At 29.9% G+C, this 16,399-nt stretch overlaps 1 protein-coding gene across 1 annotated transcript; it reads left to right on the top strand.

The window, feature by feature from the left end:
- Positions 1-11,355: 11,355 nt before the first annotated feature.
- On the top strand, positions 11,356-12,643 carry LOC107021729 (zinc finger protein 10-like). Its single transcript, XM_015222435.2, has one exon. The coding sequence runs from the start codon at positions 11,743-11,745 to the stop codon at positions 12,337-12,339; it is 597 nt and encodes a 198-aa protein (XP_015077921.1). The 5' UTR covers positions 11,356-11,742; the 3' UTR covers positions 12,340-12,643.
- The last annotated feature ends 3,756 nt before the right edge of the window (positions 12,644-16,399 follow it).

The raw sequence follows: 16,399 nt of genomic DNA on the forward strand, positions 1-16,399 counted from the left end.
TTACACTTTGTAAGTGTTGCTCTAGGTAGATAAAAAGTTACACTTTGAAAGTGTTGCAATAGATGACCAATAAAAGGCAACACTTTTTAAGTGTGACCAATAAATCTGAAAAGGCAACGCTTTTAAGTGTAGTCTAACAAAAAATAGGTGTTGCTAATGCACGTCTTCAAAGCGTGCCCTTATACCTATTTGGCTACGCTTTATAAGTGTAGCCAAAGATGGCAACATTTAAAAAGTGTTGCCTAATGTCAAAGGTTACGCTTCTTTTGGGCAGCCCCTAAAAAGTGTTGCTGAATGTCCAAAAGTGTAGCCTTTTATCAAAGGCCACACTTTTTGCTAGTTTAGGCTACACTTACGTGGTGTTGCTGTAGGCCGAAAATGGAAGTGTAAACTTAAACGTAAAGTAAACATAAGATAAATAAATAAAAGTAATCTACCTAAACAGAATAAATTTCCAAACAAGCAGCCACATAAAAATATTCAAGCGAAATATGAAATTCAACATAGAACAAAATCAACAACAAAAAAAAATAAAAATAAAATGGTAAAATAGTTCAAGATTTCTACCAGAAATTGAAGAAAAATATCAAAGCTCCTCGGAGCTATTGTACGCTGGATCTGGATTGTTTCCCGTCGATAAGCCTCGAAACTCGATGATTTTTTAGAGCTAATAGCTCCCTGGTTCATTCATCTGCAATGAAAAAAAATGAAATAATAAAAATGTAAAGGCAAAATGGGATGGGGGTTTTGTTTGGTGAGGTTGTTAGCCGGAAAAAGGGAGGAGAAACGGAGTTGTTTTAGGCGAGATTCTGACTGGAAGAGAAGAGTATTGTGGACTGTCTATTCTTGTTTGCAGCTGCTGCCAGAGACGACCGGATAACAGGAGAGGAGGAGGATGGCGGACAGGAGAAAGGGAAAGGGAAGGAAGGGAGAAAGGGGAGGGGCTGGCGACTGTGGAGAGAGGGAGGGCAAGGGTTTTCTCCTTTTTTTTCTGAAAATTAATTCTCCCCCCCCCCTCTTTTGACCTAGTTAATAACTTAAATAAAAAACACAAAATGGGCTCAAATAACGGACTTAGCATTGTGGCCCAAAATTACGAATTTTTAAAAATGTTAGGCCAAAATTGGGTGTCAACATTGAAAATATAATAAACGTAAGTAATGACATGTAAAAATGTAATTTTAATATTAACTAATAAAAAATTTTAAATTTTGATAAATAAAGATAGTTATCCATAAATTTATTTAAAATTATATAAAAGATTATTTGAAATATTAAATGAACAAAATCACGAATTTTGAAAATGTTAGGTCAAAATTGGGTGTCAATATTTAAAATTTCAAAAAATAAAGATCTTTAGAAATGGTATCAGAGCTTTCTAGAATTTAACAAAGATTATATAATTTTTATTGTGAATGACACTAGAAAATAGATTTCGCATGTTCATTCAATTATACAATGACAAAAGTCTGACCAACATTATATGCATGAAAATGATTCTATTAAGACGGAGTACTGTTAAAAATATAATAAATTTAAAGAGATGTAAGTAATTTATAACAAGAAAAATGATGGAATACCTAATTGTCAAGATGTTAAAGAAAGTATAAATTCAAAGTCTAGGAGTAAACTTAATGAAGGTGATATTAATAATCATTTAGATTCTTATCTTGAATTTTTTCATAATGATAGAAATGATTTTGATGCATATGTTAATCAAAATACAGAATTTACTATTGATTTTCTAGAATAGTGGAGCAATTGCACCAAAGGATTTCCAAAAGTTCAACCGGTGGCTCGAGATATGTTAGTTATTCAAGTATCTTCATTAGCTTTGGAAGATGTTTTTAGTGCAGCAAAGTTTCAAATTGGAGAGCATAGGCATTCATTAGCCGCAGATAGCTTGGAGATATCAATATTAAATAGAGTTTGGATTAATGCCGAGATATGAAATTTAGGTCGTGAACCACTACCGATCAAATTTGAAAATGACGTTGATGAAATAATGCAAGATTATTGACGACGGCATTGAAGCAATGGAGAATTTATCTATTCAACCAATTCTCGATCATGTTACTAGAGAAATGTTAAATGATTTAAGAAAATATCTTTATAGTAACACAAACTATTAAATTTCAATGTGTAATTATTTTTTAGTATTAGTATGATAATTCAAAGTCTATTTCAAACATAAACATTTCTAAAGGTGGTTATGTAGATTAGATCTTTTAATACTCTGCTAATATTTTTGTAGATCAAACGTACTATTTAATTAATATTAATAAACGTATAGGCTATTCGCCTTAATTTTTTTTTATTATTGTTTTAATTTTAATTTTTATTATTGTTAAATTTAAACTTCTATAGTTTTTCAAGTTTGAAATTTAAACTTTTATGACCTCGAAGAATTTTAAATTTTCAAACTTTTAAAGTTTGAAATTTATATTTTCAAACTTATAAAGTGTGAAATTTAAACTATTATAATTATAGTTTGAATTTAAATTTTCAAACTTTTAAAGTTAAAAATTTGAACTTTTAAACTTCAAAGTTTGAAAACTTGTAAAAACTTTAAAATTTCAAACTTTCAAACTATAAATATATAATTTTAAATTTAAATATAAAATTTCAAACTACGAATATAAAATTTAAATTTAAATTCAAACTTTCAAACTATAATTATAAAATTTTAAATTTCACACTTTAAAAGTTTGAAAAGTATATTTTTAACTTTAAAAGTTTGAAAAGTATAAATTTTTAACTTTAAAATAATAAAAGTTTTAACAATTAATTATTTTTAATAATTCTTTTTTTTAAAAAACTAGTCGTTGCCCGTTTCCCCTGCTAAACATGTTCGGTACCGATTCGCTAGCGGACTGAGACGGGTACTTTTTCAAGTATTCGAAACTATCGGTACCGGTCCGTCTCAGTTTCGGAACGATTCCACCTTGTGGTTTTCGGTTTCGGTCTGTCTCGGTCCGATAGTGCCGATTTCGGTGCCGTCGCCAAGCTTATATCATTCTATACATGTGATTAACTTATACAAATTTTAGATTTTTCGTAAAAATAATTTTTGTATTTTTATAAATATATAGAGATGCTACTAACTATTTTTTGTAGCAAAGAATAGAAAAAAAATTGTGAAGAATTGTACACATCTTCAAAATTATTTTAATTTGAAGAAAAATAATGTATTCCTAAATTCAAATAAACCTTTAAAAATTCCTACATTCTCCACAACTTTATATGTACGGTGATTTATAAATAAACAACTTTTAATATCATGTTTATTTTACTAAATCATATTAGTTATTTTAACACATCTCTTGAAAATTGAGCACTGTTAAAAAAATGGAGTATAAGGGTATAATGTAAATTGGCTCCCTCCTTTTTTATTTAGTTGTCACCATTTTAGATTTTATGTTCCTTAAAAAACTATATTACTTTACCATTATTTAGTTTTCTCTTAAGGTCATATATTTGATAGGAAAAATTATTTAACTATCATACGTAACTATCATATATACTTATTTTTAATATTAATACTATATATTCAAACAACTTTAATGGGTGGCCATTCACATAATCAAATGATTCTTGTTAAAAGTACAACACATTAACAATAATATACTAAACCAAACAACTTTTATTTGTTTGTTTCATTAATGAATTTGTTATTGCTGGGTCTAACTCTTCATCCGCCTATATTCAAGTCGAGAATAAATCTAAATATAAAAATGACCTAATCAAAATGAAAGAATTAAGTTAAACTTTATTTAACAGCACCATTACACTAGATGCACATCAAGTGCAGCAACGCTGATATGCGCACTATAAAACTAAGATACATGTTAAAAACATCATTACTCTTACATCTAATTTTATTACTATTGAGAAAATGAACGTTATGTTTTTGAGAAACATAATAACAACATTAAGATACATGCCAACAATATCATTAATCGTAAATCTAAGATCTTTGATCTTAAAAAGATACTGCAAAGAAGATGAAGTTTAAAATTAGTGAATATTTATGGTTTATTTTAGAAAAAAATTGTTAGAGCTGATACACAAGGGATGGTGTTGCAATACCCCAGAAATTTTTTCGAACTAAGACTTGAGTCGTTAATCGTAGTGAGTGATATTTCACCAAGGAATTAAAAAAAATTTATGTATTAAGGTCAGTTCACTAGATTTAACATCATGGGTTTCAAAAAGAATTAAATTGGAAATAGCAAAATCTTAAATTTTGCGAGTTAAGCTAAGGATGAGTTTTGGTCAGCTTCAAACGATCATAAATCCTAGCACAGGATGAGTTAGGCGAGATACAAGATATCATTGGAAATATCTTTGAATTATCTTTATAAAGCCGTTGAGTTTGCTAATTTTCGAGTTTGTATGAGTGAGATATGACCTTTTGAAGTTAGGCTTTCCAGTAACAGAAAGTTAGCCGAAAATAGTGAGGAGTATTTTGGTCTTTTCCTTACCCAATCAGATTTAACTCGTTTTTAGTCCTATTTTAGGGGAATCCTTTTAGGTTCAGTTTTATAATCCTTATAAAAGCCTAGGTTTTTAGTTGAGAGTTTAAGAAGAGGCAAGAAAAGAAAAGAGGAGAAAAGAGGCAAGGATGGAGACGTTCGTCAACGTTCTTGAGTCTAGTTACAGATTTTCGCCATGGGTCTAATCCCTAAGAGGTATGTAAGCTTACATGGTGTTGGGTTAGTTCACCCACACGCCAATCATGTATTATTTTCAGCGAAATTATATGCTTAAAGTTTAAAGATTAGAGTTCTTGAAAGGTGTTCTTGAAGTTCATTCTAAATCTTGTTGTGTTGGAAATTTCATGATTTCTTGAGATCAAATTGAGTAATTTTAGTGTTGTTTCCAGTATATTAGAGTGTAATTAAGTTAAGTAATCGAATCCAAGTGATTGAGGAAGAAACCGTTTGAATTTAGACAATTTAGGGTGAGAAAACGAGCAAAAGTGCTCGACAGAATTTATGGGTTGGGGCCTGGTGCGGCGCCTGCCAGAGCGCCCCAAAACCATCTCTTTCCTTCAAGGGTTGGGGTTCCGCGCCAGCCATATCCCCACGGTCTTCTGCCCAGTCCAGTTTACCTCCTGTAGCTCCGTTTGAGTTCGTTTAAAATGCACTTTCACTCCTTTTTTATTCTAACTAATCTAAGCTACTTCTAAACACCTAAAATCAGTCCTAGCATGATCATAACCTTGAATTTATAATTCAAATCAAGGTAGAGTTGAGAGTTAAGTTTTGAATTCTTTCAAATATTCTAAGAAAGTCCTTTTGAGGAGTCTTTCACAACTTCTAGTAACTGGTTTTAAAACTCAACCAAGAGAGTATAAGAGTGAACAATATGTATTCATGAGTCTACAATATCACCTAGATCCTTCATATCATGAACCATAACTCTTGAAATCATAATTCACATTCAAGAGAGAGTTAAGAGAAAAGTTCAAGAAAGCTTTCAAGTTCAGTTATGAATCTTTTGAGATCAACTATTAAGTTTGAGCTAAGATTTTAGGAAGTAAGTAAGAGAATGAGAAGAGTTGTATGCATGAGTTTCATCTAGTTACTTAGACCTTCGAGTCGAGTCGTTCATGCCCATAACCTCCGCATGAGTTTCATAAATTGAGTATCATTGAGAGGAGTAGTATCTCCGAATTCTAAGTCTTGAGTAATAAGTTTCTAACACCTTTGAAATTATATTTCTAATCATGACACTATTACATGTTACCCATAAAAGTCCTTTAGTTGAATTATCCATGCCCATAATTCTGCATGAACCCTATAAGTCGAAAATCTTGAGTTAAGAATTACCTTTTAGTTCTCAAGTTCAGTAGTTCATGCTCATAATTTCGCATGAACCCTCCAAGTTGAACACCATGAAATCATCCATAAACATGAGATCATGAACCTTGAATCCATACTTCAATTCAAGGAAAGTTAAGAGCCAAGTCTAGAAGTTAAGAAGCATGTAAAAATAAAGTTATAAAGTTTTCTAAAGTCTTTCACAAAAGTTTTCACTTTGTTTTAAAGACTTAAAGTTCGAGCCAAGAAGAGTAAAGAGTTGAGTTAAATTCTCAAAAGCTATAAGGGAACTACGTATTCCCTAAGAGTTAAGTTTCAAGTTAAGCAAAAAGTATGAGTTGAGTACATTTCTCACAAGTTATGAGGGAACTAAGTATTCCCTCAAGGTTTATAAAGGTTTTCACATTTAAGATAAAAGGGAACTAAGAAGTTACAAAAGAGTTTTGAAATAAATAGGGGAACATTGATTTCAAGAGGAGTTTTTAAAGCTAAAGGGTTCAGTAAATTATCTCAACCCAAAGGAAAGAAATTTTATTAAAAGTATGAGCTAAAGTACATTTCGGGAGTAGCATTGAGCACCGATATGGGAATGAGAGTTCATATTAACTTAAGTCTCCATGTAAACCATGTAGCCAACATGGTAATTGACGGGTCATACTTTTAGATGATCACGTAAGAGAGCTAGTAGATCCACTAACTTAAGTAAGGTCTTATACCAATGGCAAGGTATAGGATGATCCTTGGGCAACGTGAGGTAATACGTTGTATCATCACTTAGGCTCAAAGTGATGGTTGTCAATTAGAGAAACTCCCAGAGTATTGTCACATGGTTCCTCAAGGGGTTCTGCTTAGTATAAATGGGGTATGAGACCTCATTCATGCATTGCACAAGTAGACTTTGAGAGAGAGCATGATATGTATTTTATGACATTATTATCTTGAGTTAACATCATTTTTTTAAATAGTTTTTCTTTATATTGCACTTGTTTTAAACTGCTTTATATTGAAATGAGCTCAGTTGAGTATTAGGAGTTGAGTATCTTAAGTTGAGTATATTGAGTTAATTTGTACTTAATTGAGTCGAGTACCATATCTTTGAGTTGAATATCTAATCTTTGAGTTGAGTATCTTATTCTTGATTTGAGTTGAGTTGAAAAAAGGTAAGTATGTTTTCTTTTTATTCAAGTATCAAGCTTATGTTATACTTTAGAATTACCCTTACATGCTTGTACATTTCACGTACTGAGTCATTTGGCTTGCATCTTTTGATGATGCAGACACAGGTATTTAGGATCATCAACAGGAGTTTCGTTGATACATCCCGGAGTTTGAGTTAGTCATGGTGAGCCTCCTTATTTCCGGAGGATTTCATTTACTTTTCAGCTTAGTTATGAGGTCGTGGGTCTTGTCTCGACTTCCATCCTTGTCAATTAGAGGCTTCATAGATAGTCAGTTTAGTTAAGGAGTCTGTATTCTGCATTTATTTTATTAAATATTTTAAAGACTAAAGTTGCCTACTTTATGGCTAGTTGAATATATTATTTTATTTAAAGTTGTTCATTTGAGTTAAAGCTTGCTAAAGTTGAGTTTATTGAATTTTATTTCAGTTTTAGGCTTTGTATGGTTAAATTAGTATTCCGCTTATAGTCAGCCAGGATGAGGGTTCGCTTGGGGACCAGCAATGGTCTTCGATTGCCGGCCACGTCCAGGGTGTAGGCTCGGGTCGTGACAAGTGTGATTCCATTTCAATTCCTTTGATTAAGGAAACACGGTATGCTCCTTTAATTCAAACTAATAAATCGTGGATACATGTGTCTGGCGTGTAATGTACATGTATTTAAAGGACAAAATATGGTATATAAAGTAATATCTCATATTATCGCGAATTCTAGTAATCAGGACTTAAACTAGTGAAATTTATGTAGTTTGCCTTTTTTAATAAATGAAAATGAATAAGTTTACTTTTATTAATTAATTTGACCGAAGGACATGAATTAGTTACTTGGTTTTTCTATGTTGGTCAAATATATTTTCAAGGTTAATAATTCTCAAGGGTTATTATATGAAGTTTTATTATGTATTGATTTTATGAAATGACAAGTACTCCGTCTATCCAACAACAGTTGTCCACTATTGACTTGGCATAGGAATTATGAAACAATAAATGGTAGGAGTAGTTTTATCAATTCACCATTATTAAGTAGGTGTGTGACCATGCGATACCATATCACGATATGGTATCATGAGATGAAAATAGCGTTTGGACATGCGATTTTACGCTGATTCCTTATCATGAGATGTGATTCTAAATTCTCCAAAATTTATGATATGGAATTATATGGGAATACTCATGATTTGAGAAATTTTAATACAAAAATTGATCCAGAGTTTATATTTTGTTAAAACAATCCCACATTTATATCTATAAACAATTTATTTCACATATAAATAAAATTTATAATCACATCATTACTTTTTAAAATTTCTTATTCTCACCGAAATAAAATTTATTATTCTCTCCAATATTTAGTCACTTTAGCTCACACTTCACGATTGTTGATTAATAAAATCTTGAGGAGCCCGTGAAAGGTGTTTCATTTTTACTCAAATATATTGATAAAACAATTACTTAAGTGGAGAACAAATAGTTTTGTAATAATTTATGATGTGATTTTATAATTTTTTGTTTATTTGATAAGATTGAATAAACAATTAGGGCTATTTTAATAGTTTTAGAACTTATGTGATTTTTATGTTTATGAGAAAATATACAATAGTAAAATTCCATATCATGATATCATATCGCATGGCCAAACAGACAAATATAATAACTCAACTAAACATTGATAAATAAATACTCCATTAGTTCATTTTGCCTATATGTCATCCTTACTATAAATAGTTGACTCATAATACTTGTCATTTTATAAAATCAATGCATGAATTACAATATTTTTCTTATTATACCCTTGATAACTAATTAGTCTTGAATATAGATATTTGATCAAAATTTATTAAATCTGTATCTTTTTTTTTTGTGTGATAGATAAAGAAAAAGAACCTCTTAAACTGAAATATGACATATTTATCATTTATAGAAAAGTTGACTTTAAAAAAACATTATATATAAGGGTAGAATTGTAAACTTGTTTAGTTTTTAATGCTAGTGAAATTCAAAAAGGTGACATATAAAAAAAAAAAACAAGAGTAGTATTTAATAGTAAAGATAAAATAGACACAAAATGAAAAATTATTTATTGGTTTTATAAATCGAACAAGTATTGATGAACATCCAAAATAATAGTTGACAAGTAAAAATGAACCTATGAAGTATCAAAGAACATCTAATTTTAATAAAAACGACATGTAAATAAGAACGAAAAATAAAATAAAATTTACTGCTTAGGGTAAATTACAAAGATTTCAGTGTAATTTTTTACGAGGGAATTAAGTCGCCCAGTAATATAGGACAAGAAGAAGAAGCTAAATATTTAGGGATAAAATATGAATGATCCCTATTATAGATGGAGTATAGACTATCGTACAATGCTGTCAACATTTTATTCCTCATACACGGCAGATTCCATAAACAAAAAAATGTATTATTAACGGAAAAGGGTAAAATACCCTTAAACTATCAGAAATAGCTTAAATATATCCTTAAAGTATATTTCGGTTCAAATATACTCTTACCGTCAAATTATTGGGTCAAAAATACCCTTCTCATTAACAGAATCGGTTAAACGTCACTTTAGATGTCATGTGAATGTCACATGGCATGCCACATGCGCCAATAGAGTTCCACTCATGTCACGTAGACTAATAAAAATTTCCCCAATTTTCTCCGTTTTTCGTAAAACGATTTCACTTAAAAAAATAAAATCCCTTTTCCTCATTTCTCCATTTCCTTAGAACGATTTCACAAAATACATAAGTTCTAAGGGAAGGGTATTTTTGACCCTATAGTTTGAGCAGAAGGATATTTTTTGAGCCGAAATATAGTTCAAGGGTATATTTGAGCTATTTCGAATCATTCAAGGGTATTTTTGACCCTTTTCAGTATTATTAATCACGGCATTTTCGACAAAAGTGGAAACAACTATATATGAAAAAGAATATAAATCAACATATATTATTTACTTAACCTTAATCAATTAACATGTGTTTTACTTCATTAAATCACATAATAATGAAAATTGCATTAATTTAGTGTAAATATTCGATACGAGTAAGTTTTTTTGTGTTAATTAGTATTACAACTTAAATCGAGCAAGATAGTAAATAAGCATGAGCAATATATAATATTAGAGAAATTGACATAAATAGCCGCTCACCAAAAAAAATAGACAAAAAGATATATAATTTTTTGTATATCAATATATATATATATTTAATATATTTAACTAGCATACATAATTATTTTTTATTGACCAGTCAAATACGTAACTTTTCTTATATACTAATGATCATAATATGTTTTATTGTCTCCTAGAGAGTGAATTTAAACTGGTACTACATCCTCCCAATGATGATGTACATTTTTGGAGCTATACATATAAATTACTCTATATATGGTTGTGTGAGTAAAGAGAAAATAAATTTAGAACCCCAAAAGTTAGTTGGTAATTTGGCATCATGTCATATTTATATATTTATTTATATAGTATATAGTAATACTACTAAATGCCAATTAATAATGCATCAAGATTGAAATAAAGACTCATACCAAAGTTTCTAATTATTTGATGGTTCTCATTCTTAATTGTAAGTTAAGCAGGCATATCATCAAAATACCAAACATTTGATTTACTAGAGTACCAACAAATTCAAATATTAGTATACAAATTCAAATATTAGTATTATATCAGGATAAAACATAAGAATTTTAAAATTGAAATTGTTTATATGAGGCTCCTTTATGCTATTCAACTTTCATATTATTTACATTTCTAAATAATGCAAGGGTCGATTATCAAGGGGATGATATATAAGACTCGCATGATTTAGCTGTGTAACTTGACAATTTTGTGGTAATTAAAAGGTTCTCAATCCTTATATTGCATAATTAGTTAAAGTATTATATTTCGTACAAAAAAAAGTTTATTTCTTGTGACAGTGAGCACTCACCATCAAGAGGAAGAGATTAGATTGCCAGTGAGATATCGACATAAATTCCTTTAAAAAAAAAAAAAAGATGGACGTTAATGCTTAAGTATATATTCTTGTTAATTTCTACAAATATTAGTCTTAAACTCTACTAGACAGATTATAATTATAATATTCCCAATTTTTGTTTTGAGTACTAATTTTCTTTTGTTTTTCACTTGACATTATTGGTGGCTGATTAAATTTGGATTCGCGCTCGAAAGTCCCACGTTGAAATAAAATATTTCTTAACAAAGATAACTTAATAATTAAAAAGACTTAAACCCGAGACCGCTGATTAAGGATAAAAGTTTTGAGTATTATTTAAGTCCAACTGTACATACTTAATTGAGAACATTGTATATATCTTCAGTATATCTAGGGTTTTTGTCTCTATTTCCTCACATTTAGCCCATCCTCTCATCTATCATTGCGCACTCGTCATCATATCTCTACCACCTATATATCGTCTTAAATGTTCTTAGCATTATCATTCTTGAGCTTGAGCTTTTCCTTTACTCAGCTTCGAAAACTAGCTCAATCTCAAATCAACACCTTTAACAATAATTTGAGCTTTTCCCTTTGACTCAATTCCAAAAACTGGCTCGATTAATCCCACTATCAATATTTATAATAGCAACTTAGGCTCTTTTCTCGACTCAGCTTCAAAAACTGGCTCAATCCCGACATCATTAACAACAACAAAATTGACATCATCAGTACCACCATCACCACCATTTCAGTTACCCCTAGATCCACCATCGGATATTGGATGTGGAACCCTAAGGATGACGATGATTCGTGGGAAATTAGGGCTTTTGAGGAAGATACTGGGAATTCCATGGGTGCAACTTGGCCACCAAGGTTCTATGCTTGCACCTTTTGTCGGAGAGAGTTCCGGTCCGCCCAAGCCCTAGGCGGTCACATGAATGTGCACCGTAGTGACCGTGTCAGGCTCAATCAAACACCGTCACATGCTTCAAATAGCTCCACTATTAATTTCCCCAATGCCAATTCTACCCTTCTTATCCAAAATCAAGAATTCATCCAAAATGGTGGACTTTGCTTTCTTTACTCCATGCCTAATTATTATAATAACCCTAATCCCACAACAATTAATAAATCTATTAATGTAGATCCCTCAAATCTTCTCTCCAATATCTCACCCTTTTTGACAAATAATTTGATGTCTCCTTGCACTATTCCATCTTCAAATTTCCAGCCTCACAACATCAGTTCTTCATCATTTAACACAAGTGAACCTTCAGCATCTAATAGTACTAGTAACGACAATAATCGCGATAAGAGGGTTGAAGATGATATTGATCTTGAGCTCAGACTAGGATGGAGATCAGCAACACCAAGATGACAAGCCAAGAAATTGCAAGGTGTTGTGGGGGTTGATTCCTTCGGATGGACACTCAACTAATATCTATTATCTCAGTAAGTCATATTTCTAAGACAATAAGTGTTATTTGAATGACCATACGAGAAATCAACTCGATGTGGTTAATTTGTTTCCTAGACTTGTTGTAAGAAGTGATTTTCTTTTCTCTTTCGCGGATTGATTTAATTATTTGTTGGGCTGGGACAGTACTGAATAATTAATAGTAGTAATTGTCATGATGATAAAAAATTTTAGGGTTGGAATCCGAGCTAGACTGTTAAAAGAAGGTTGCAGTGCAGTGTCATTTTCTACTTCCAGCCTATATGTATATTTTTGGGATCATATCATGTTTTTACGAATTTTTTTGTCAAAAATATTCTTAAAATGTAAATTATATTTTTAAATTATTGTTCTTAATAGAAAACATCCTAATATTTAAAAATTTAACAATTTTCATCCTTGTATCAAAATTTATCAAAAAATTAAACGGATTTTATACAAAACATATGTAGTTTATACTTATCTCAACAAAACTAGCTCCCTAAATCACTTCACATTAATCAATTCTCTTCATTTTGAGATATGTCTATAATATTTTTGTGATTTTTATATTTATTTTGACAACAATGATTAGCATTATGCTGATTTTTTTTCTAATGCGCAATTTTGTTTTTATATATTTATCGTTTGATATTATATTAAAGAATTGTCAAATTGAAATATTTTCTTCTAATCGAATCTACAAGAAGTGGTGTCGATCAGAGACTTAGGCATCATTTGCTTGCACTTAATGGAGGTCTGAATCTTAATAATTCAGATTCAGCCTATTAAGTACGTTTGGTTTTTAGGTCTGAATCATTCAGATTCAGTCCATTAAATTCATTTGTTTTATTTTTAAAAAAAAACCTCTTAACGGTCTAAAGAGGTCAGAATCAGACCTGTAGGAGACTCTTAACAACATTCAAACTCATTTAATAAGTGATCAAATAATAACATCGCTTTTCTGCTTTACGCGTGCTTTTTTATCTCATAACTAAAAACTTTCTTTTTCTCTTTTCTCAATCAAACACCAATTCCCTCTTGAATTGGTAAGTCTTTACTTTTAATTTTTTTTTATATTAATAATTTTCTTGTATGACTGTATCAAGAACACTGTTGGTGTATTGCTGTTTATCAAGATTTTTGAATGAAAAAAATTGTACTCCAAATCATGATTATTAAAACTTTTAACTTTTTTTTTAATCAAAAGTGATATATTTTGTTGAAATAATTTTTTTATGATATTTTATAAATTTAATGTTGATTTCACATGCACATTCAGATATGAGAACAAACCGCATTAATTATTTAGTATTTATATTTAGAGATAGACCACATCTTAATATTCAGATGTGTATTTAGATCAAAATATCTGAATCTTAATACAAATTTTAATATTCAGATGTGTATTCAGATTGAAACCTCCTAATCTTAATGGAAACAAATGAGACCTTATACTTCTAAAAATGGAGAATGAAACTTGAGGGTCAAACATCAAAATTAGAATCTTGATCACTTTTAATTGTAATTGCCCCAAAAAAATTGTTGATTTAACTATGTTTTAACTTTGCACAAAGTGAAGATGGTGTGAAATTAAGCTAACAACTTTATTCAATTGGTAAAGGAGAAGAAGAACAAATGAGGTCTCCTCGACACCATCCTAATTTCTTCCTTTTTCAGCAAACGAGGGTTTTAGAGAACTTTAATTTTGATTTTCGAAGCTTTTTCCTACGATTAGTGAAATTATGGAGAAAAAACTTTTGATGAAAATAGTATGAAGTGTACATATTTTGTATAGATTCCGTTATTTTTTGACAAATTTTAATAATAAGAAAGAAGTTATTAAGTTTTAAATATTTGGGAGATGTTCGTTTTTATCAAAAAGAATAATTTTTTAAATTGTAATTTTAAATTAAGGTATGATTTAAGGATGTTTTTTTTTATCATAACTCTGTTTGGAGTTTGGACTGGGGGAAACTTAAGAAGAAAAATAAATCATAAGCTTTGGATTTCACTTTGAGTTAAATCGAACTACCAAATAGTACGTACATTATTTTCTTAACGTAAGTTGTATATTTGCAGCAATTGATTGGAAAAGAGTACAATTTTCCTCAACTTGTAAAGATCACTTTTAAACTACATATAGATGTGCATATTGATAAAAGGTGATCAGAGTGAAATCACCATTGAGATGATGCTTGCTTGGGTATTATATTAAAGTGTATGATTATTACATTTAAATATTTATATTATTATAAAAAAAAAATTACTTAATTATATATGTCTTGCAAAATATGAATAGTTCTTGTATCAAAGATGATCTTGTTCTTTGCCATCAAATAGGCTCAAGATGGGCCTTTTCATGAATCAATTACCACCTATTTTTTTTTCTTATTAAAAAGTGGATAATGGCCGGTGAGTCTCAAACTTCTAACTTTCACATGTTACTTTAGAAATAAAGATTTTTTTTATTGCGAATCAGTGAAAAATTTGGGCTAAAGAATATGATTTTTCATTCATTTCCCACCAAACGACACTTACAGAAGAAAATTCATAATGAAAATCAGATTTTCACTTAAGTAATCCTAAATTTTTCATATTTTTATACCGATTCAATCAAAAGATGTGAAAGTAGCTATCGAACAATTTTCAATGAGAAATTCAATGGAAATAGTGATTTTTTTAGTAGTGTGCTCTAGTACCATATTTATTTGACAGATAATTTTTTACCATATTAATTAATTTAGAGTAAATTGGAAGCTAATAATAATGTTTGATATTTTCCTTCACACAATATATTGATTAACTTTATATATGGATGTTATATACACATAATCAAAGATATGATGAGTAGTAGAGTAATTACAATATATTATAAGTAACCCAAAACTTCTGATCTAATTAATTAGACTAACCCTTATTATGTGGAAGATTACTCTGATCACTTGGAATGTAAAGTGATATTTTTTTTTGAAAATTAAACCACTTGTCGGTGGGGCCCGGGGTTAGGTATAGACCTCAACCTATAGGTATATATCACAGTAAAAGTTGAGGGTACAAGAGGTGGCTTTTGTCCTGGCCTCCTTGAGAGATACATTTAGAATGAAATTGAAGCAAATGACCTATATATGCTAGTTTAAAAAGGAGTTGACAATTTACATGGACAAATTTATACAAAAATGTGGTGACTGTCCTTTTACATGTTTAATTCTAAAACAAGAAAGTCCATGTCGATCATTCATCAAAAGAGTTTGGTCTAATATATACCAGTCAAGCATAAATTTAATTCGCTAATTATTATAAGATTTATCATCAAAGAATGTGATGTATTGGATAAGGACTACGAGATTGCTCTTTTCTTAAGTAAAGGTTTCGCTTTTGAATTCGAAATATGAAAAAATTCTTAATAGAAAATGCTATTTAAATTAGTCCGGCTCCAATCAGAATACGGAGTACACTAGATAAAAGAAAAACAAAATAAATATTATGTTTTAGGAATTTCCCAATTTGTAAAGAAACAATTACATTTTTTCCTTGTCATCATGTTGTACCACTTACTACAAAGTCAAATTAGCTTTTAATGTCAGCATGAAAAGCAAATTAGACTAATCGTTTGTACGGAGAAGCTGTTTCTGTTTTTATAGTATAATTATACAATTAATTAGAATGTGGAGGATTTAGTTTCCATAGATAGAATTAACTCTTGATCCATATGAATGCACATAATATATGCTTCGATCATGATGTGTTACGTGCATATGCTTAATTACAAGTTGAGTTTCATCCTCATAAACGAGGTGAAAATTTCCTCCAAAACTAATTAATTGAATATTTTAGAATCAAAATATATACATATACATATATGTAGAAGCATACGAAAAGCACTTATATATGTAAAAGTGTACTAAAAGCACTCTATATAAGTTAACGTTTGACTATAGATTTTGGAAATATCTTCAAATATTTGTTTGACCATGAAATTTGATCAAAAACTCAAATTTTT

The sequence above is a fragment of the Solanum pennellii genome, chromosome 6 (assembly GCF_001406875.1).
Source record: "Solanum pennellii chromosome 6, SPENNV200".
Lineage (NCBI taxonomy): Eukaryota > Viridiplantae > Streptophyta > Magnoliopsida > Solanales > Solanaceae > Solanum > Solanum pennellii.

What these genes read in the sequence shown, in the direction of transcription:
- LOC107021729 (XM_015222435.2), top strand. Translation starts at nt 11,743, where the DNA reads ATGTGGAACCCTAAGGATGACGATGATTCGTGGGAAATTAGGGCTTTT.